Source organism: Pipra filicauda, unplaced genomic scaffold, assembly GCF_003945595.2.
Source record: "Pipra filicauda isolate LSUMZ 115617 unplaced genomic scaffold, ASM394559v2 scaffold121_size3267253_pilon, whole genome shotgun sequence".
NCBI lineage: Eukaryota > Metazoa > Chordata > Aves > Passeriformes > Pipridae > Pipra > Pipra filicauda.
The window spans coordinates 2,628,299-2,651,564 of NW_024103674.1; the positions used below are offsets into that span (position 1 = coordinate 2,628,299).

The following is a 23,266-nucleotide window of genomic DNA, read 5'->3' on the forward strand; positions in this document are numbered from 1 at the left end:
AATGTGTTCGAAGACCATGATCTACTCCAAATAAAAACAAGCATGTTCAAAAAGCCAGATCCCGTGGCAAAGAGGCCTTAGGATTCTATAAATAAGAAATGATTTTGTGCAGTATTTCTATTTAATTTGGTGTTGACAAAGCAGCAGAACCACAACCGCCAAAGCCGGTTTAAGTCCCTGCAGCACAGTGTGCGGCCGTGCGGCGATCCCGCCATCAGCCCCGAGAGGTGAATCAATACCAATTTCAGCTCGTGGTCCGTTGAGCAATAATACTTTGGAGCTTAGGACGGCCTGTTTGGAAAACAGCAGCCAGCCTGACACTTCAGCTCCATGAGGCCCCCGAGCCGTGTGGTGCCGGGTCAGGCCAGGCCCTGCTCCATCACCTCCGGAGAGCACGGCCCTTCGCCCAGGCTGAGCCTGGTGCCTCGTCAAAGCTTCACTGTCATCAGCTTTATGCTCCTCCACTGTGAAAAACATGCCAGAACCCACTGATTTGTGCAGTGCGTTTAGGATGTCACAGCAGTCGGGTTCAGAAAGACACAAAGGGATGTTACTCTGCTGTTACTAGAAGGGTAAATACCTCCTAAACCTCCTGGGTTTAATATTATCAACTAGTAACACACGACCTGCCTGCACAAGCTTCACCCCGGCTGTATTTTGAGTTTTCAGCTGGATCCAGCCAATAAGTAAAAAAAAAAATTACGCTGCAGTAAAGCAACAAGAAACACTATAAACCATCTTTCAACTAATAAACCACTGCCTATAATGCTGAAAAAACAAAACTGACCTTGTACATATGATCCATGTTCATTATTATCATTTTGCAGTATAAGAAGCATCTAGTACTAAGCTTTGTGGCAGCACAGTTAGAAAGCATCACTTTTTAATGGCTATCTAAGATCACAGGAGCTAAAAAATACTTATGCCTAAGAGATTATGGTGGTGTTGCTCAGCAGAAATAACTGTGTGTTTTGGAGGGGGCTGAGGGGAGTTGAACACTGCAGCCATTGACTGCTGGACCTCAGCAAACATCTGCTCCCCGCAAGGGCAACTCTCCCACAACGCCCTGCACGACTTCACAAGATTTCCAGTCTGTGCTTGGACTTCATTTATTTTAGCACATGTTTTCGGGAAACTTCCCTTTCCTTTCTACCCTGTTTACAAATTTACACAGCAAACTCACTTTGCCTCCCTCCCCAAACAAACACGTTAAGTTTTGCCTTTTTTCTCCTCTGTGTACTCGTGAGCTCTGAAGCTCAGCAAATAAACTCTCAGCTACATCTACTTCTAAACTGCTGATTTCTGTAGAAGAATGACAGATGGAAGGCACCTCTCCTGCTTCATTTTTGGCAACTCTGCAGTCAGAAGTCTGAATACACTGAATGTGCCCTTACTCCTCATTAACCTGAGAGCCTGTTATGTATCTATTGCAAAGAGTGCAAAACTGGAAGATGTCTCAAACAAATCTTGGAAAAGACATTTGATTTGGGAAAAGCTGCTTCATTAAAATGTGTTGAAACTCCTGAATCCTTCTGCAAAAGGCTCCTACAGGCTATATGACTTTAACCAGTACTATTTCCACGTCTATCTTGATATTACACACAAGTCATAGGTACAAAACACCCACAACGGCCTGATTGCTGCTATTTGATTAAAAAACAACACTATATATAGCAGTCACATAATTACGAAACTGAACCCACTCATATGGGAACTCTGAAAGATGCCCCTCACAGAAGACATTTTCAACAGGCATTCAAATCACTTCTAAAAGAGGATTAAAAAAAATACAGAAAATACTTCAATACGGCCAAGTTAATTTATGATTCGTTGGCAGAGAACAGAGTGGGTGAAGAGCTGAGCTGGTTTTCTGGCAGATGCACAAATCTATACTTTTAGAGAGATTGCTTGAAAATGTAACACACCAGAATTTATCAGGATAAAACGGGCAACATTCAAAGCCACAAGAATCTTATAGCTCAGGCTTTATAATGAGAGGACTTTTCCACCAAGGGAAGCTAATTCAAATCAAGATGAAGGCTGGAAACTCACATTATTACTCCCTACGCAGTTTTACTCTGGAATATGACTGTCCACTTGCAAAGATTTAGCCAATTAGAAGGCGAAAGGGTAATATTTAGGGATAATTCTCATGTATATGGAAAGTTGTTTCTCAAAGATAAAAAGTTAAAGTCTAGCTTTATTGAACCAAAGTAGACAACAAACCTCAAAGGAAGAGATTTTTCTTGTAGGAATTGTCAATTCTTTATTTAAAGGATGCTCCTGTGGTACTATAAGGAATCAGGACAACATAACCCAAACATTTTCCACTGTAAAGCAGAAATCCCTGTTTTGTCCTCTCCCCGTTAAGAACTGGGTCTGCATTTGCAAAACAACCTGACAAAGAGGTGCCACCTCCACTAAAATACTTTGTCATTCAGGAACCCAGTGGAAGGGAAGTCAGCTCCAGGCCTAACAGCAAAGCTCCAGGCTTACATTTAAACAATAGTCCAAACAAAGCCTGACCTAGCACCAAACAGGCAGCTGTTTTTTTCACAGGGATTTGCGGAATGGGGTTTTTTTGCCCCCTTAATGTCAAAACTGCCATCTCTGTGCCTCCAAAATGACTGTGTGATGGCTTTTCATTTTACACAGCCAGAAATTCATGGCACAAATGGGAAAGAGGTGGGGATTCAAAGGACACTTCAGTCACACGAAAATGCAGAGCAGATGCAAAAACATGTCAGTATTGGCAGAGGAGCTACCTGGATGACAGCAGCTCAACCCAATGTCTCTATGAGTGTCTTTATAGGACAAATGGACTGTGATCCTGAAGCCACATAATATTCCCATAATGGGCCTGAAACAGGCTGCCAGTCACAGGCAGCACATAATAAACAGTTTGGGCAAAGCTGTCCAAGCAATAAGCAGGTTACTGTGAAAGAAATGACCAATCTTCCCAGCAAATGACCCAGCATAACCAATCTCACCATCCCCAACAAGCTCCCAGACTTAACAGTACAAATACTTACAGTCACTTTCAACATTTCAAAGCAAGAAACCGCTCCCTCATATTCTTAATTACCTCCCACAGCAAGACAGACAGGGATTTGGAGCCTCCATAAATCCTCAGTAGTAGAGAAATCAACCCACTATTTTTCTAACATTAAGTCTACTAGGTTTATTTTATAAAATTACTAGCCAAACCAGAGTCCAATAATGAGATGATCTATTTGGAAGTAATATTTTACTTGGAGGAAAAAAAGAGAAACCCTGTTTTCATCTATAATATCCATAAATCACTGTGTTTACAAACTACAGCTTGGGGATTCAGGGTCAATCCAGTGATAGGATTTCTCTTCTATTTGCACCGTTTCAGCATCTGCTCTCTTCATGTGAAAACAAAAAGCTGCCCAAGGAGATTATAGCACTTTCACACCCTGAACCACCCAGGTCCCAAAGAGTCTGCCTGGTTCAGCTCATCAGGAGCACACCATGCTTTGCATTTCCTACCATTTTAATATTATAAGTGTTTAAATGTATATATGATAACACTGGAAAAGCAGCTCTTGTTCAACTTCAAACAAACATAGAACACTTCTTCATTACAAAAGCTGAAGTCAAATGCTCCAAGGCTTCTTTTAGAAAGATGAACACCAATAAACACTGTCAAAAGTATGCCCTCCTCTCCTCAGACATGTTCTTACTGTTCAATTACACTTGGTTGTAATGGTAGACATGGTTTGTTAAAGGATTTTCACACACCTAAGGAGCCAAGTCTGGCAGTGATTTTTTTATTTAATTTAATAAACATTTTACTCCTATATATACACATAGTGCTTTTAATGAGAAGTTCTGAAAAACACCAAAAACCAATCACCTCCAGGGTAAAAGGTAATAGCCAAACAGGAGAAAAATCACAACAGGAAGAAATTATATTCCAGAAATAACAGCAAATAACATGGATTTCAAAGCACATGAGGGACTATAGAGCGCCCACTTATTGAAGATAAGAATTCAGATTGAATTTTGGAGATCTAATCTGAAATACAGAGAGTCATAATATTCCTGGGGGTAAAGAGCTCCAGAAAGCATCAGTGTTACAGGAGGAGGCTTCTCCTGCCAAATTACCACCACTCTTACTTGAATTCACACCTTCTGGTTGTGTATTAACACAACAATCTTGTATTATATTAACCTCAGTCTATCATTTTACCTCCACAGAAGCACAGGCCAGAAAGGGAATTTCAGAGTTGAAGCCCATTCTCTTGCTGGATCATAAAAATGACAGCGTTACCGAATCACACAGAAGGTCACCCACTGATGCAAAACAAGGAAAACCAAAACAAGGAAACGAAGCAAACAAAGAAAAATACTTAAAGAAGGAAAACCTTTGAAACCATCAGTCCATCCACTTAAGCGCTGTTAATTCATAACGACCCTGATTCTTACAGCTAGTTCTAAATTTTCAACACAGCATGTGTCGCTTTATTTAAAAAAATACGACCTGCTTTTGAATTTTTCTGGGTAAGAGCACAGATGTACACAACGCTTTGCATGCTAAAAGAAGCGGTTTTATAGAGGGGCTCAAATTTCACACGTGCCCATCTTTTCAACAGGCAAATCCGTTCTGACACTGGTTATTGTTACAGGATCTAAAAAATACAGAGGCACAGCACCTAACATGGGAGTTCTGAGGGCAAACAGGCTACTGCAGAGAGGCTCCAGACAGGAGGAAAAAAGAGGCCATGGGTCGTCAGTCAGACTCTTTTTAATCAGGTTGAAACGCTTTGCTGCAGAGGGGGGTTCAGTCTCTCCAATCCACATTCCCATCGCTCATGCTGCTTTCTTAATTAGCAGCAAGTGGACAACAGCTGTCAGTAGCCTGGAGGCCAGAAAGTTATCAGCAAAAAGGGGGATGTGTTAAGGACAGAGACAGGGGGGCAGCCAAGAGATCCATCCACAGCCAACGTGGGCACAGAACCATGGAATGGTTTGGGTTGGAAGGGACCTTAAAGATCATCTCAGTCCAACCCCCTGCTACAGGCAGGACACTGACACTGAGAGGATGCTCTTCCTGCTGGCTTTAGTCTGGTTGTTTTAACATGTGACTAATTGCAATTCAATTTTTTTAAAAAAATTTTTATATTTTTTTTAGTATTCCCGTAACAGGAAAATTTAAATGGAGAATAGAAGGAAATGGGATGGCCATCCTAATGATGAAAATACATGAGGATCAACTCAAAGGCACAGAAGAATACAGTCTCCAAATACTGTTGCTGAAGTTTTAAGCATAAACATGAGAGAGTAGGGAAAAAAGATGTTTTCCTTGAACAGCAGAGAGAAACTTCAGCAGAAGATACAAACTTAACCAGAAACAACTAGAAGCTCTAACCTCAAACAGTACAAAAATAAAAAAAAACTCTACTCAGTCATTATTATTTGTGTATTAAATCCTAGGAGACCAAGCTATTGGTCATGACCTTATTGCACCACATATTACACTAATGTGGGTCAAAAAGAAATCTCTGTCCCAAAGCAGTGATGCCCTTTGGTCAAACCATTTGCTTATCTCACAAGACAACTCCCTGACTGTCTGGATGATCAAGAAATAAAGTAATTGCTTCCCTGTTGGATGCCCTGATTACTGTCATTTGTGGCAATGGGGAACTCAATGCAATTGGAAGCAATAAAATGTATTATTAAAATTCCCCACTGCCCATTTGTTGGTGACGAATTGTCATCACCCTAACTTCAACTTCTTCAGAAAAGCCACACTTCTTTTGAATTTGGCTTCAACTTATTCAGAAAGCAGAGATTTGGAGCAATTTTCTGAGGCCTGGCTGGCAGTTCTGCCAGTTCTAAATATATCCCAGCTTTCTGAGCTTGAACCTAAGCAAGGGAAGCTGGGCTGAAGATGGAAGCATTTCCCCAAGCTGCCAGTAGACTAGCAAGACATCTAAAAACCCTCATCAAATTAAGTGCTTAATTACAATTCAGACTTCGAGACTCTGGAAATTAGGATAATCTTCTGGGAAATTTAATAGTCTCCCACAAAAGAAATTGCAACATACAAGCCAAAAAAAGCACAGAGTCTGGAGAGCGTTATCCCATCAAATCATACCTTGTACTAGATTCCTCACCCTAATTTCCAGAGAATATGAGGTGAGATCCACAACTTAATTTCAGGTTTGTTGAGCCTCTGGGAAAGATTAGGATCAACATAACCAGGAGGCTAAATCATGAACAGCAGTCTCATGTCAAAGGTTGAGAAATGTTTGTTGAGATGAGTTGGTGGAGAGCTACCTGTGAATGGACCTTCTCAAGCTGGACTTGGTGAACGACCCGGAGGCAAGGCCACAAAGGGCACTGCTGGGAGAAGGTCTCAACACTGCCATTTTTGCACAGACACTGAAATTTTGCCAGCAAACCATGGCTGCAGCCTTGCCAGCCCACTCTGCTCCTCTAGGTGGCATGGTCTGTGCACACAACATTACCTGCATCTTCCCACACGGAGAGATGTCACGGCTACACAGCATTACTTCCACTCTCACTACCTAATGACATCCTTAAAAACATGAACTAGCAACCCACTCACAGGGTTCACGGCTCCAGCAATCACTGAAAAGCCCACAGAAGCTTAGGGAGAAGCAGAGATCATCTGACCAAAGTACCAAGTTAAACCATACCAGGGAATGAAAGGAGGGCAGAAGTCGTACTCGCTGTTCTCACCTCACTACAAGCAGCACCTTCCACCACCACCCATCATGAAGTCAGAAGTACAGAAGAAATGTTTGCACAATGCTCCAAAAATGTAAAGCTCTAGATGACCACTAAGCATTACACATTCTCCTTTTTTTGATTCATGAAATTATTGCCTCAAGGGAAATGGAATCTTGTTCTCAAAATAAGCCAGAATATCCCATATTTCCTATTGCCACCACCCTCATGAGCCACGACCCCAGGACCACACTGAGCAGCAAGAGAAGCTCTCCTGCTTATGCAAGATGTGTGGATATGCAAGATGTGCTTATGTGGATGTTCCTTTGCTCTGACATACATTCCACTACTTGCTGGCACATCCCTTTCATCTCCAGGACAACTCTGCTGAATCAAAACCTTGTGACACAGGCAGGATGCTCTACAAGCAACATGAGTGTACACATCCAAAAAACCTGCAAACTAAGAGAAACAAAGGGCAGTGGGAGGTGACAAAGAAGAAATCATATCCTGGTATCAGAGACAACAAGGAACAACACAAAACAAAAAGCAGTTCAAGCCCAGAGCTGAAATGCAGAACTCGGGAAGTAACTGAACTTGGGCTGGAAGTGCCTCAGAAGCTGAGCTATGACACTGGGTTCACTCGTATAATACAGCAGTCATAGGGGAACGAGTTTTCCCCATCAGCAGCTTATCTCTGCATCCTGCTTCCAGACAGGTTCACATCTGGAGCACAGTACTCCTTGCTCATTGTTTTTTCCGTGAGCCAAAGGTCAGCAGTGCTGCTACAGCCTCCCATACATACCCTGGATGAGCCCACCGGAGCCCAGGGCCTCCCCTGCTGCTCAGCTGGCACTGATCAGAGGGGTTTGGGCCAAAATAATAATTTAGTTTTCCAGAAAGTGTCAACTACAGAAATTCACTGAAATGTCCATTAAATTCAAAGCAAACTTTTTGGTGGAAAGCGATGGAATTCTACATATAATCTCCTCAGAATTCAGCTCTGTGATTAAAACCAGAGATAGATAGAAAAAAAAAAGCCCCAACTTGCTCATTAGGCAGCTCAGAACAGGGAGTTGACGGCATTTCCAGTGTGTGCCCTGCCTAACACAGGTCCTGGTAAGTCTGAGTGACTTAACCTAACCAAGTCTGAGTGACAGGGGTGCTATAATGCCTGGGAATGTTCAAACCCATGGATCCAGAGGAGATGCCTACTCACAGAAGCAGAAACTGCTTCATGAACTCAACACGGAATAAATCAATTAAATTTGTACCCTGGAGCAAGGGTTTGGGGAGTGTCCAGACAAGACTTTACAAATATTAGCTAGCCTGAAGTTAAATACCTCTCTGTAAACTATCCTACAGACTTTGATGCCCTAAGAACCAGGAATTTTTTTCCCCAATATAAAATTCTGACCAAGTGAAAATATGAAAGCAGTTCTTGATACAGCTTAACTAGACTTTGGTACTGATCATTTGAGCCCGCGCTGCTTCCTATTGATATCGAGGCTTTCACAAGATTTTTCCTATGGCTTACTCATAATGAACAGCTGCTCTGGCAACTGCCGGAGTCAGCAGGTATTTCCTGCCCTGAAAAAAAAGTCATCAATATATCTCAGTACAGAAAATCATACTCTCTTTAAAACAATTCATGATAGGGTTTAGATATCAACTGGCTCCATGCCACAGACACTCCCTTAAACAATGGTTACACCCTCTATACAGCTAAAAATGAAAAAGCTGAAAAGGAAGACATTTTACACAAGTTCCCAGGGTAGAACACATCTGAGAAGCACTGGTCTGGGACTGACATTGTTCTACTAAAAGAATAAATATCTGAGCTCAAATCGTTTTTCCTTCACCACCTTCCCAGACTTGCATGAGAAGAAAATCCCTCTGAGCTCTCCTTTTATACTTCTGGTGCTCTCTAGCAGAGTGAAATTTTATAAAACTGTAAATAAATTGGAAGTGCTGCAGATTATGATTTGCCCTTTTGTTAACATCACTTGTAGTGCCAGTGAGCCTGTTTGCCAGCCAAGGAGAGGTCTGAAACTCTTTCAGTGTTGACTTTAAGCCGAATACAAATATTGAGTGATTTGCCTGCACACTGAGTCCTCAACCACAGCGAAGCACAGCAATGCTGCTTACAATGCTGCCAGTGAGACAGGGTGTCAAAACAAACATCATTGTATTAATTGCATCTGTTGATGAACCAGCCCGAGAACAGCCTTGTTTCAATCACAGGCTTTATAAGACAGCACTGAAATGTTACTGTGAGCGTTGAGATGGATGAGTCAACAGATAAAACACAAAAGCATTTGTAAGGAGAGTCTCGCTGGAGTGATTTGAAAAGCTGCACAGCAACACAAAATGATGGTCTTTATTGACATAGCTTGCTAATATAGTCCTTAACCTCGTTTTAGCTTTCAGTTTTGTTTTCCGCAGGATTTCCAGTCAAAGACAGGCAAACACACATGTAGTGTTACCTGTGCGAAGGTGAAAGATCAGCAGAGGCATAACCAATGGGAAAATACTTCAAGTCGTGACAGATACTAATCCTTCTCACTGGGGGAGTTTACTACGGCTCTCCTTGGTATTTGGGAAGCTTTCCTTGACCTTGGGGAGTGGAAGACCTTTCAAACCACTACATAAATATGACACTGGGGGCTCGGGGTCAGACCAAGGCAGGAAGCACTGGCTGCACACCACAGGTGAGTCTCTCCTTTCGTTCTTATTTGGCTGAAACGATCTCTGCAGTGTCACCTAAGGTCAGTAGATTCAGGTTACTGAAAGAATGACATTTTAAACCTGACCCCTCTCTCATCCAAAACCATCTGCAACTCATCTTTTAAGGCTGAGATTATTCATTCCAGGGGAATTATCCACTAATCAGTTTTTATCTCCAAACCAGGTCCTCACGCTTGCAGCTGGTCGAGAGCTCAGTCTGACAGAGGTTTTGGTTCCTTCCACTTTCAGAACATCTCCCAAAGGGCAGAATTCAAAATACATTTGATGGCTCCACATGCTAAGGAAACTGGCACCAGTTTACCAGCCAACACATCGTGTGCCAAAGTAGAGAGGCACAAAACAAGGCTTCATGTTATGACTCACTTTGACTTGGAATGGGCCTTAGTTCTTTACAACTTCATACAGGGAACTGCTGCCTGAGGTTTTGTACCACCAGGATCTTCTGAAGTAGGATAAAAAGTAAGCAAAACCAGAGTGTACAACAGGAAAAGGAGGCAAGGACTCCAGTGTTTCCCCCAGAATAACAGAGGTCAGCACAGACCTTTGGCTCCCCAGCACACTTGCTCACTAGCCCGGCTGCTATTCTGTATTTGTCACAGTCAAGTGTGAAACTCAAGAGAACCATGTGGTCAAGTGAGTCAGATCCCTGCATTCTGCAAATGCTTCTCCCTGACTTATTATAGTTCATCCTTTTGCTGCAGCTCTGCTCTGTGACAGCAAAGCATTTCAGACCCAGTGCTCAACCCCTGTGACAGCAGTTCCTCCAGTTCCTTCCATTCACTCGCCCATGCCATGTACCAGCACGAAATTTATGTGCATCTCCATCTCCCAGAGCAGACATCCCTGTTCTGTAGGGCCTTCAGAATTAAGATGTGCCCTTCATTTGCAATTATCATGCAAAAAAGCCCCCCAAAAAATCCAGGCAGATAAGCTGCCTCCTGCATTTCACCCAGAGGCCAAGGCAAATACTGCAAAACCTGCAGTTTGCATCAGTAAACACAGCAACATAATAGTTTGGTTTATCTAATTTTCAGATTTGAGGTCTATGTTAAAACAAAACCAAACTCAACTCACCTGGATTTCTCCTGGCAAACGAATTGTTGAAATGGCCAAAAATCATATTTTACCAACTGCAAAAGAGAAATTCTGGAGATTCTTCAGCTGGTATGAATCAGGACAAAGGGCATTTTACAGCTGTACAAATGAGAATATTTTGGGAAAGAGAGATGTTTTTAATTCCCTCTAGTTCATTTAATATTATCTAAACATCATAGCTTAAAATAATCCCGACAGACAAAAGAGGCCAGACCTTTCTATCCAATACAGTACAACATGCACTGTATCAAAAGTATTCCCTACTCTCTCCTTGGGTAAAATGGCAGGGATGGAGGAAAAGAAATCCTTTACACTGAAGAGCAGAAATCCCTACCCAGACCCATTTGTTTTACTCTGTAAGTATTGACAGATGAGTAATGAAAACTTTGCTGCAGACACAGCCTGTTCTTCAAGGCAGCATCAGTTAATAAACCACAACCACAGCTGCAAAAATATTAAGGAATTTAACTAAGTGACTCCTTCAAGGGCACAGGATTGCAGGAGGAGCCAGATTTTGTGCTTTGTTATCATCCCAAAAGTTAAGATCATAGTGTGCAACATCAACACAAACCACTGTTACTGTTTTGGATATAAAAGCTTTGAATAACAATTTCATTAAATGTATACAACTGAGTACTAATATTTCTAGCATGATCTTTTTCCATTATGATAATATTTGAAACTTAGTATACTGTGTTGCCAAAGCTTTTAGATGTGAATTATCTCATGTGAGAAGAATTAAATGATAAAACCAGTATAACAGTAAAAACAAAACTCACAGCCTGTCAGCTCTCAGAATGACAGAATCATCAAGGCTGGAAGAGACCTTCAAGATCATCTGGTCCAACAGTCAACCCAACATAATCACCCCTAAACCATGTCCCCAAGAGCCACATGCAGACTCCTCTTGAACACTTTCAGAGACAGTGACTCCACCACCTCCCTGGGCAGATTATTCTAATGCCTGACCACTCTTTCAGCCAAAAATCTGAACTTTCTCATAGGACAAGCCACAGCACTGGTCTGGTAAAATGGCTGAGAGTGGTGTTTTGCAGGACTTATCAACCTTGGATGCCAGACTTGGATCAAGAATCAACATTAACAGCCAAGTCAACAGCTCATGCAGGTTGGTAATGATTTCAACATCAGACTTGGTAGGGGAATTTTTTGTATGGGTTACACCAATATCAAAACAAGGGTTTGAATCCCTTGGACCTTGGCACTTGCCAGGCTTCCAGCCAAATGGAAGCTCAGGGAAGTTCTCCTGTGTATCACTTGTGCTACACCTGATGTCTCCAGGGAGCCCCAGAAGTGCTACAGTGAAAGGTACACCTCACATTTGAGGCCTAATGAACCAGGATAATGAATTCAGGATAAAATCTAAGAGTAAGAGCTGCCAATGCGTATTTAAGGAATTTATACAAGTGCTCTCACCTGAGACAGACAGGAACAAAACCATCTTTGTTTAAAGGCTACCTGGAAATAGGCGCAGGCAGTAACAAGAACCAAAATCTCTCCTGGCCTGGTTTTTAAGTGTTTGTTTGCCCTGCCATTTTTATCAGGCTTTTAACAGAAACCCACCCTTCACTGTCCCTGATTGGCTCCTCTGAACTGTCCCCAGAAGATACACATAGTTGCTTTTTACCAAAGGATTCAAGTCATCTTTCCCAAACAGAGTATGGGATAGCTACATTTTCCCTTTAGCACAAATGAAGGCACTGTTTGCAACCCCTCTGATTTCCTCAGTCTTCTTCAGAAAATGTGCAGAAATTTAAATATATTTTAATATCCATTCCTCTGCAAAGTTTGACTGAAATGGGTAAACAAGTCCAAGAGTTATAACAGATGGATGAGCTATCACTACTGCCTTACCAAAGGATGCTACTGATTAAATAAGACAAATACAGACAAGGAACAAGCTCACCTCTGAGATGCACCAAGTTACACACCAAGAACTCAGTGGTTCTTCTTTAAAGGGATATTGTATACCTGAATCTCACAAAATTGGCCATAGTTGAGAGCACCAGCTCATGGCAAACAATGTACTTTACATACCATTCCTTAAATTCACTAGATCATTTTAACAGGGTGGTTCTACAGTGTTCTGAAGTGTCTCTCCTGTAAACTACAACAGGGCAGATGGACAGAGCAGGGGACAAAAGTGCCACTGTTCCCAGTGACAAAGAGCAAACAGCCATGCACAGAAAAGAACCACAAAAACTAAGCTTAAAACAGAGAAACTCCCCACCTCAGTTTCTGTCAGTTATGCTCCAGATATTGCTCATAAAGATACAAGACTAAGGGTTTTTTAAAGTCGTGTGACTGTCAGATGCACAATGTTTCTGGGTACTGAAAATTTCTCCCACATAATAGCCCTGAAGAACTAATTCCAAGCAGTAAAAGTTAAACTCAATCCCTGCACTGCTCCTACCATGCTCTGTCAAAAATCTGGCATCAGCCTTAACATCTGATTTCGTGTGACCTTTGCAAAGCTATTTATACAGACAAACCACCTCCTGCATAAACCCATGCTCCATGCTTTCTGTAAATCCCTGTAAATTCAGAGACGAGCTCTAACTTAACCTGCTGGCAGACCTCCCCAGTTCCTCAAACTTACTATTCTTGTATATAATTCAGTTTAAAGCTTCTTCTAACAAGAAAAGCAGAATAGGTGCACTTAAAAAAAAAAAAAAAAAGATTAAATGGATAAAATATAACCAAACAGAGATACTTAATTTTCTTGCGTATGAAAGTTGCAGCACACAATCACTCCCCACAGTGACATGCAAGGCTACATTGTAAAGCAAAAAGGAGATGGGAACCACCCACACTTTAACTCTCCATACTCAAATTGACAAAGTTAAGTTGTTATAGTTAGAGCACAACTGAAAGGATAAATGTAACACCCAAGGAAAGCTGTGTTTCAAACAGTATTGTCCTGTTAACTAAAGCCCACCATCAGATGGATTCATGGAGTGCTGCTCTCCAGAATTGATTGGAATGCACTACACAACCAAAACTAAACTATTGATTACCCTGGGTGAAAACTGAACCATTGATTACCCTTGATTATGTGACTCTTGGTTTGCAAAGGAAAACTTTCTAAATATGGAATTAATTCCTGAGGCTGTTTTACTACCTCATGGGCAGCACAGACACGAGCCCATCAAAAGGGAAGAGATAAAACAATGCCTGCTGTACACTGGGAACACATTCCCATTTTAATTATTAAAGACTCCCTGCAAACTACAGTTGAACAGATACAGAACTACATGTTCAGTCTCTTAGTAAAATTCTATCAAAGTTTAATCAACCAACCAACTGCAGTATCTGTTTAGTCCAATTTTACCAGCCATGAGTAACTATTCTTTAATTTTAACCTCTACTGATTTTTTTCCTTTCTCTTCAGAAAGCCTAAAAAAGAAAATTCTCTCTTCCCCCCCACCCCTCAAAACCCAAGACTTTTTTTACACGTCAGGGATGAAATTAAAGATCTTGCTCAGAATATAAATGGGACTGGTTGAGTGAATGTGTTAAGTACTCAACAAAGGGCATCCCCCCATGAAGCCTTCAGAGAGAAAGAACGAGAGCATGGGAGTGCAAGCAAGCTTTAACCTTTCTCCCTCAGCAGAATAATGAATTAGGGTTTCCTTGGAGGCACTGATGGCCACACCAAGATGCTAAGTTACACCCCAAAATGCACAGTATTTTCATGGCACCAAAATGCTCTACCTGAAGCAGCAGAGACCATCACCCAGTAAAGTAAAATAATGCAAAACATGCATTTGCTTAATTCAAAGACCCTCAGCCCCATAATTAAGAAATCTCTTCTTCAGTGTCACCCCTGCTCAATTGACCTTCAAAGTGGGAGAAAATGGGAACAAAAAAAAAAAAAAAAAAAAAAAAAAAAAAAAAAAAAAAAAAAAAAAAAAAAAAAAGGAACCTGAAATCAAAATGCTAGTCAGGGCTTAGAATACAGCTCTTGTCAATTCTCAAATATTTTAGATTACTTTCCTAAATATGATCAAATAGAAAGCAAGTGCAGGGGGACCAATTCTCCCAAACACCAAGTGAACATTCTGATACAGACCCTCTTTTCCTTGTACTTGTTTCTATTCCCTTCTCCCTTGCTCTCCACAGGAAAACATTATCCTACAAACTCCAGACAAGGTGAGCTACAGTAGCAACTAAAACAGCAAACAGATTTAACATGAAGAGACTATCTGAAAGCTGAAGAGCTTTCACTGAAATCTGCAACCCAAATAAAAGTAGATCAATAATCTGATCCATCAGCTTTCTCAGGCTGCTTCACAGAGCACGAGGGGACATCATTTCCCTCTCGGAGATGAAATTGTTTGCACTGTCAGTGCCATTGTCACACACCGTAAGAAGAGATCAGAGATGTATTTTTAAGAGTGGATGCTGCGGGTCAGGGAATAGAGTTGTAATTTGTCAGGCTGCAGTAACGTGAACAGCAGAGGTGCAGAGCATTCCTCTGGCAGCACGTCCCAACCTGCAGGATTCCTGTAGCTTTTCCGGATTGCTGAAATTCATCTTCTGTCTCTTCGCCTTGGAACGGACTCCCGTGAAAGCCGCCGGGAACGTCGTCCTTGCCCGATTTTCCCCCTTGTCATCCGTCTTGTCTTTTCCTCCCCGCTCTCCTCGCACGCAACTCACCCACCGCTCCCTCCTCTTCTCTCCCCAGTGGGCTGGGCAGCCTCTCTCTTCTTTTCTGCTCTTTCCAGCCATTCCATCAACATCTCCATTCGTGATGTCCCTTTTTCCTTCTCTGGTACCCTTTTTATACGTTGAGGAGTTTGTACATCTTGAAGTTCTGGGGCCGCAAATTCAAACTCTCAAAGGTGAATAAATCTAGTGTTCCTTCAACCTGCTCTCCCTTTTCCTCTAATCTCTCCTAAAGCCCCGAGAACAACACACCATTCCCCATTACCATCCTCTCATCCCATTGTGTTTGATAACACCTCTCAGCTGTAGATTATGCAAGCCAAACTTTGGTTATTTAGGCAAAACTGACAAACAACAAAGCCAATATCCTTGCAAGAGCTATGTTATTTTAATACTCCTTCCATACTGCTTCCGTGACACTGGCTGAATCCCATAGTTTGCTAATGGTGATAAGGAAAAAGGATGTAACACCAAAGCAGAATTTCCCAAATATTCAGGCACTTGCAGCACAATAAGTTTTCCATTGTTTTCAGAGAGAAAAGCTTATTCTGTCACAAATCTGAGAAGCTGGAGGACCCCTCGCCATGCACAGGATTTTTCTCCAGATGACATAAAGTCTCCGCAGGCTGGAAGGATTTCTTTCATGATAAGCAACATTACACAGAGGTCAACAGCTTTGCGAACTAGCAAAGGACCCCAAATCTCTAGTTTCAGCAGAAAAATGTTGGGATGACATGCCTTGGAAAATGGAACAAGTTATATCTACTACATGTATCCAAACTATGCAAAAGATGGGTGTGGTGAGGAGGGGGAGAGAGGAAGGAGGCTATTAAATCACCTTACCTGTAGTTCTGACATGTAATTTGTTATTTTTAATATATGACATAGTTTCTGGAGTTTTATCTGGCACAAAGACAGGAGATGCTCTCTATCATTTTACCTCTGCTGGGGCACAAGGACCTTCCAAATTCGGTGCTGCAGTAACAAACAACGGCAGCTTTCACCTCCCACCAGCCCAAATGAGAAGTACCTGTAATACACATAATGACTGAGTGATTGAATTAACTCTGATTAGCCATAAATGCCTCTGCCAAGACAGGCATAACATCTCTCTAGCTTCTCTAAAATGAAGTCTAGAAAATTAACTCTTCGTGTTCCTCCATTTGCAGTTCAGATGCTGTAAGATTCTGAACTAAATGCTCTCCTTCCAAAGGATTTGAAAGTCAACAGCAAAGCTCATTTTGCCAATTCTACCCACAGGCTTTTGACTTTGGAAGAAAGAAGGTCTTAAAGTGTATTTTTTATATATATCATCATTTTATGTACAGTATCAGAGTCTATCTGCTCCTACAGTAGAGTTACCAAAATCAGCTGAAGTATCAACTGCAATTCAAAACTTCCAGAAATATGAACAAAACCCCAAGGAAACCTGGAAAAGGGGTTACAGATTGACTCCTTTCCCTAGAAACAAACCACCTGGTTTCTTCCACTCAGGCAAGACATTGCAGCAAGCAAAGCCATGCTGGCAGCCTATGGATCCCTTACAAGTAGGAAATGTTTGCTGTAAGTGAATCAACAGATCTACATGAGAGATGTTTGTGTTACAGTCTTGACTGATAGTGAACTTCCACTCCTCTCTGCTCACCAGGAGGTTAGCAAGAGCCAGTAAGAGTTACCACCACATAAAATCACACCAAGAGATATATTTAGTCACTGCGGTTCAAGGAAAACGATTGCTTGCACTGAAAATAAATTTTGCAATTGTTTCCAGTTTCTGCTTTTTCACTGACTAAGGCACATCCCAGCTGCTTCACATTCCAGTAGCCGTCAGCTGTCTTTTTTTTTTTTTCTCCAGTCCTTGCCCACTTCCCTCTTACAACTGCTCTGACCATCCCAATCCTGCAGCAGTTATCCCGCAGGCTGCATTTCGGAACACGCCAGTCCCGAAGCAACACAACACCTGTCAAGCCTATGATGGCTTACAAAAGATGGCAAATTCTCTTTGTGCCATTTTGTAGAAAAACACACTAAGCAGTGATGGTCTTGCACCTGTATTTTGCCCCTCCACAAAACCAGACTGAATTGTTGATGCTGTTTAAACAAGTTACAATAAAACACATGTGGGATGTCACTTTGGGAGTCACGTATAGTAGGAAAGAGCAGGTGCTGAAAGCCCAAGTAAGGAAGATTTGGAAATGAATTATCTTTAAGGTTGTGAGGTGAGTCTTTAGAGGGGTTTAATTCTCAGACTATAAGACAAGAAATTCAATATTTTTTAACTTGGTTTGAAAGCCACCAGTAGAGCAGCACTTAAACCAGTTAACTGCAAAACTTTTCACCTGAAAGCCCTCACACTGAGGAACACAGTACAGTGGTGAATGCACAACAGAGTTCTGCCTAGTAACTCACCTAAGCATGACAGACAAAGAGAAACTGCAGAAAACTGTACAGGTGTAAAAACTATGCAGGCTAATTTCCATAGAATGATCCAAGAGGCGATGACAGTTCAAAATATATCCTCCACAAAAACAAGATCCCCAAGAAACTTCACGTTAATACAAAAACATTTGCAGATGCACAATTCAGAATCACATAAACTGGCCTAGAGGACTCTGGATAAGCATTAAGTTCCTATAGAGATGGGAATAATCTGACCTCCTGAATTGTGTTTGCTATTTTTGCCATTTTCCTTAAGAACAGAGTTCTCCTGGGATTAGCCCTAGATGTTTATCCCACCAATACTAAAGGATGAGAATTTGAGGTGAATTTGCTTATCAGGCAAATGCTTATAAGTAAAAGGTGAAGCCAACAGCATTTTTGGTCTACTGGGAATAAATACATCCAGTTGAATCCTGAGCAGAATAGAGATGACTGCCTGCACTCCAGGTAGCTAAGACTCAAAACAGTTATTTTAAACAACCTTTAGCAGACAGCTGTTGGAAAAACAAGTTCACAAGGGATATGAAAACCCTGCAAGAAATTACAAGATTAAGCCTGAAACCCCCAAGTAGAGTAAACCTTCAAAGTATGGCACCCATATGTTCTTTGGTTTTAATAAAGGGCATTCTTGAAGGGACGTGCTTCACCAAGAGCTTTAGGTTCAGACCTGATGTTGTCTAACTGCTCCCTTATTCTCCCTGAACGATGCAGAATAGTTCAATTCCCTGGAGCACGTAATCCATCAGGTAAATAAATACAGGAATTCATGCATTGCCATGGTAACAGGAAACCCAAGCAGAATCTGTGACCTTCTCCGCTCTTTCTTGGCATCCCTATTTTGGATTTCACATCAAAAGGGTGAGAGCAAATATTTCCTGAAAGTGAAGGCAAAAAGTCACAGTTCTAGAGTGCAGAAAAGCCAACAGCCATTCCTTCTCTTCAAGTCAATGAGGGTTCTGCTTTGGAAAAGTATTTGGAAGTCTCCTGGCTGGAACCTAACAAAACAGGGGCTCTAACACTTGTTAAACCAAAATATACCATCTTATTCTACGTTACCAGATGGCTGCCCTTCACTCCAAAGCAGAGCTCTGAATTGCTCTACAGTGACCCTTCTGTTGATTAAACAGCAGCACTGAGAGGCTCCAGAGGGAGCCTTGTCTGCTCTTTCTTCATGGACAGGATGGTAGCTGCTATCTCTAATCATTTATTATTGTCTTTTATTGAGTGCCAACAAGGTGTTTCAGTTAAGGACCCAGGGAGCAGATGGATGCAAGATTTCTGGGGGTCTAACCCTGTAAAGGATAATATATTTTTCCCAGCAGCCTTTCTAGATGGACACATGAGTCAAACCAAAGCCAAGCCCATTCCAAAGTTTGTCACAATGGCTTGTGACCAGGCAGAAGCCTATTTTGTTTGCAACATAAGGCATTATGCATGAATTTCTGCTCCTATAAGAAAAACAAATTCAAATGTACACAAACACACAGACCTTAGACCTCCCAGCATTTGTTCCATGACTCCCTATCCTTTGTTCTGCTACTGTACACATTTTGACAAACAGTATCCCAGAATTACTGTGGTATTCCAGCCTGTGTTTATTCGGTGACGCTGTTAACAAACTGTTTGTGTCAATCAGGAGTTCAAACACTCAGAAACGGGGATGGGGACGCTCCTGCACTGGAACAGCTGGCTCCCAGCCCTCCCTCCCCGCCTCTTCTCCTCCCGTTTATATTTGGACTGGATTTTTTTTTTTTTTTAATATCCCTTTTTAAAGAAATGAAAGTACAAGCAGTCGAAAGAGGACAGACTCCCAGATTTACAGTTTCTCTTGTTCAGCAAATCATCACTACGACAGACACCCACTAGAACAAATGCCTCCACATCGAGGTTGCACCCACTGCATCTCCCAGCTGTACGCTCACAGCATCGACCTGGGGACGGATCCTGCACGATCCTGGAGTTTTTCAGTGGGAGCTCAGCGTGTCTGGTCTCTAAGTTGAGCAGTGGATGATTTTTATATGGTATTTTACTGATATTACATGGCATTTTATAGGGTATTTATATTTATACTGTGTTTTTTGGCCTTTCTGTTCTACTGTTTATGGAACCACTCTGCGTCTGTGTGTGTCTACAGAGTCATCCTCCCGCGCTTGAACTCTCCACGCTGCCTCACCAGTGTGCAGTTGTATTTACTATTCTCACAGGGTTATTTACTGCGCACGAGTAAACAAAACGTGATCACTTATTTATACGTCTGTAATTACTGTCTACAGTTACTAAATCCCAAGCCAAATTCACCTCCAGCATAAACAAGTGGCAATTACTCCTGGGCTGCCCCCAGGTCTGTGTACTCTGCTAACACCTTCCTTACTCAGTGGAGTAAGGGATGAGAGGAGGCAGGGAAGCATGGAAAAGCATGGGAAGGAACAGCCAGAAATCCAGAGCAAAAATCCGCAGCCAGAGCAAAGCGCTACATCGTGATACAATGTAAAGGATCGTGCATCAGATTAACCTGAGATATTTCTGGAGTAACATTTGTCCCGTGACGCGATGCACACTTGTTAGACAGTAACTCAGCGCGAAGAGCTGGAAACATGCCTATGTTCTCCAGGGAGAAGGCGGCTGCCAGGGAGCCAGCCTGCTCATCCCCCGAGGCTGCTCCAGAACCCGCATCACTGGAGAACACACTCACACACGGTGCAGCGCAGGAGCCAGAGCAAACCCGGGTGGAACGATCAAAACCAGAACGCGCTGCTACCGACTCCACTCCTCGGAAACAGGAATCTTTCCTACGTCCGTGGCTGCTGTCCGGGAAAGCCTGAACACTGAGCTCCCCGCATCCCGACTCGGGCTGCTGCCCTGCCTTCCCCAGAAGGAAGCTGCCTAGCTATTCCTTACAATAAAAATACAAAACAGCATTGATTTTTCTCTGCTAATTAAATGCAACATAATTAAACTACGTAACTTCGCTGCTTGATTTGCACAACACTAATTGAATCTTCTTAAACGTACTACTCCCACTACGGAGAAAAACATGGGCATTCAACCATCTAAAGTGACAACTGAGAACCAGGCACGACTCCAGAAGCACAGAGAGACAATATGATCCGTGCTTGAGCGTTTCCTTGTGAGAGCAGGAGGAATCTCAGCAGCCTCCCCTGGCTCTCATGAGCACCCCAAGCAGAGGGGAGAGCTTAGCAAGGAAGAGGGAAAAAATGAGCAAGTCCCCGCTGACATTTGCCTACAGACTCGTCTTTTCTCATCCTGCACAAACACCAAAGGAGGAAAGTTGGAAGAAGTTGAAATTAATCATTGCGTGTAGGCCCCAAAAGCGCTGCAGCGCCCGGCTGCACTGATGCTCGGCTGCACGGGGAGGACGGAAGGGGTGCAGGAACGTAAAAATTAAAATAAAAGAATTAGGAAAAAAAGGGAAACAAATAGGAAAGATGGGGGGGGGGAGGAATACGCGGAGAAGACACAAAGCCTGACCCGGGCAGCGCAGGACCAGCCCCGCGGGGGGACGGGCTGAGCATCCCCCGCGGCTCCCCGGGCCCGGCCGCGTTCCGGGCCGCGCTCCCCGCCCGCGCTGACAGAGCCCCCGGGGGGAGCCCCGCCGGGGATGGGGGGCCCTGCCCGGCTCCCCCAGCCCCGCCGGGCCGCGCCAGGCCCGCGGCAGCTCCGGCAGCTCCAAACCTCCGGCAGCTCCGGCAGCTCCGGCAGCTCCGGCGGGGCGAGCGCGGCCGCCCCCCGGCCGGTCCCCCCCCGGCTCCGCTCCGTCCCCGCGGGGGCCTCCCCGGCCGCTCACCTGCTTTCTCGATCTTGCCAGACATGTCGGAGCCGGCGCTCGGCGCTGGGGCCCGGCGGCGCTCGGGGGGCCGGGCCGAGCAGGGGCTTTGCCGGGCTCCCGCGGCTGCCGGGCGCGGTGCGGGAGCGGCTCCGGCCGCGGTGCAGCAGCGCCCGCCCCCCGCCCGCTCCGCGGGGCCGCGACGGGAAGGGGCGGCCCGGGGCTCCCGCCGCGCACGCACCGCCCCGGCACCGCCCGGCACCGCCGCCCCGCGGACACCGCGCACACTGCAGGGGCGGGGCCGCGCCGGGCCGGGCGCGCATCCCGGAGTCCCGGAATCCCGGGATGGGTGAGCAGGGAAGGCACCGAACCGCAATCCTAATTCCCTGCTCGGGCAGGGGCTCGCGCGGGGAACGTGGGGCAGGGTGGCGTCCAGGCGGGTCTGGGGTATCTCCAGCGAGGAGGCGCCGCATGGTCTCTTAGCAACCTGTTCCTGTGCGCGATGAAGAAGTTTTTCCATATGTTCGGGCGGAACTTCCTGAGCATCACAGAATGACTGAATCAGCTAGGCTGGAAAGGCTTCTGAGATCATCGGACCCAACCTTTGACCTAACACAGAATCACAGGATCAACTATGATGGAAAAGACCTCTGAAATCATCGAGTCGAACCTTTGACCCGACACCACCTTGTCTACTAGACCATGGCACTGAGTGCCACATCCAGTCTCTTCTTAAATACCTCCAGGGACGGTGATGCCACCACCTCCCTGGACAGCCCATTCCAGTGTTAAATCACTCTCTCTGTGAAGAACTTCTTCCCAATGTCCAGTTTAAACCTCCCTGGCACAGTTTAAGACCATGCCCTCTTGTCCTATTGCTGGTTGCCTGGGAGAACAGATCAACCCCCACCTGGCTACAACCTCCATCCAGGGAGTTGCAGAGAGTGATGAGGTCTCCTCTGAGCCTCTTCATCTCCAGGCTAAACAACCCCAGCTCCCTCAGCCACTCCTCACAGGACTTGTGCTCCAGTCCCTTGACCAGCCTTGTTGCCCTTCTTTGGACCTGCTCCAGCCCCTCAATATCCTTCCTAAATCAGTTTCTGCCCATTGCTTCATGTCCTAGTGGTTGGCATCACGAAGCAGAGCCTGGCTCCATCTCCTTGGCACCCCTCTTTAGATATTTATACACATTAATGAGGTCATCTCTCAATTGCCTCTTCTTGAAGCTGAATGGCCCCAGCTCTCTCAGCCTTTCCTCATATGAGATGCTCCAGTCCCCCAGTCATCCCCACTGCCTTCCACTGGACCTGCTCCAGGAGCTCGTGTCCCTCCTGTCCTGAGGAGCCCAGAACTGGACACGTTGCAGGGTCCAGGCAGGAGCAGGGCTTTGGAGCCCCCAGCACTGTGGGGGACACTCAGCACCATAGGGCTGCTGTGACCTCAGCTCTGCACCCCGAGGCAACACCCAGGAGATGGGGGACACCCCTGGGCATCTGGATCAGTTCTCCCCCCAAAACACAACCCTCTGGGTATGGGATTGGGAGGAGCAGGGCCCCCCATTCTGTTCTACCCGGGGATGTCCTGCCAATGCTCCTGGCCCCTCAGAACCTCCTAAGGCCTCACAGGAATTGTCTCTGAATTTGCTGCCATTGCAGAATCTTTCTCTTGGAGCAATCAGCAGCAAAATTACAATTAATCAACTACAATTAACTCTCTACAACTGTCTGAAAGGAGGTTGTGACAAGGTAGGGGTCAGCCTCTTCTCCCAGGCAACAGGACAAGGGAAAACGGCCT

The 23,266-nt window shown here is 44.2% G+C and overlaps 1 protein-coding gene across 8 annotated transcripts in view; it reads right to left on the reverse strand.

The window, feature by feature from the left end:
- Window positions 1–21,667, reverse strand: part of RAPGEF1 (Rap guanine nucleotide exchange factor 1) — an 85,136-nt gene extending 63,469 nt beyond the window's left edge. For 7 of the 8 annotated variants that reach the window (XM_027739314.2, XM_027739313.2, XM_027739311.2 and 4 more), the window contains exon 1: window positions 21,494–21,667. In XM_027739314.2, coding sequence (XP_027595115.1) covers window positions 21,494–21,518 — 25 coding nt within the window. In that variant the 5' untranslated portion in view covers window positions 21,519–21,667. The remainder of the gene's footprint in view (window positions 1–21,493) is intronic. The other variant, XM_027739316.2, reaches the window with a different exon arrangement.
- Between the last annotated feature and the right edge of the window lie 1,599 nt (window positions 21,668–23,266).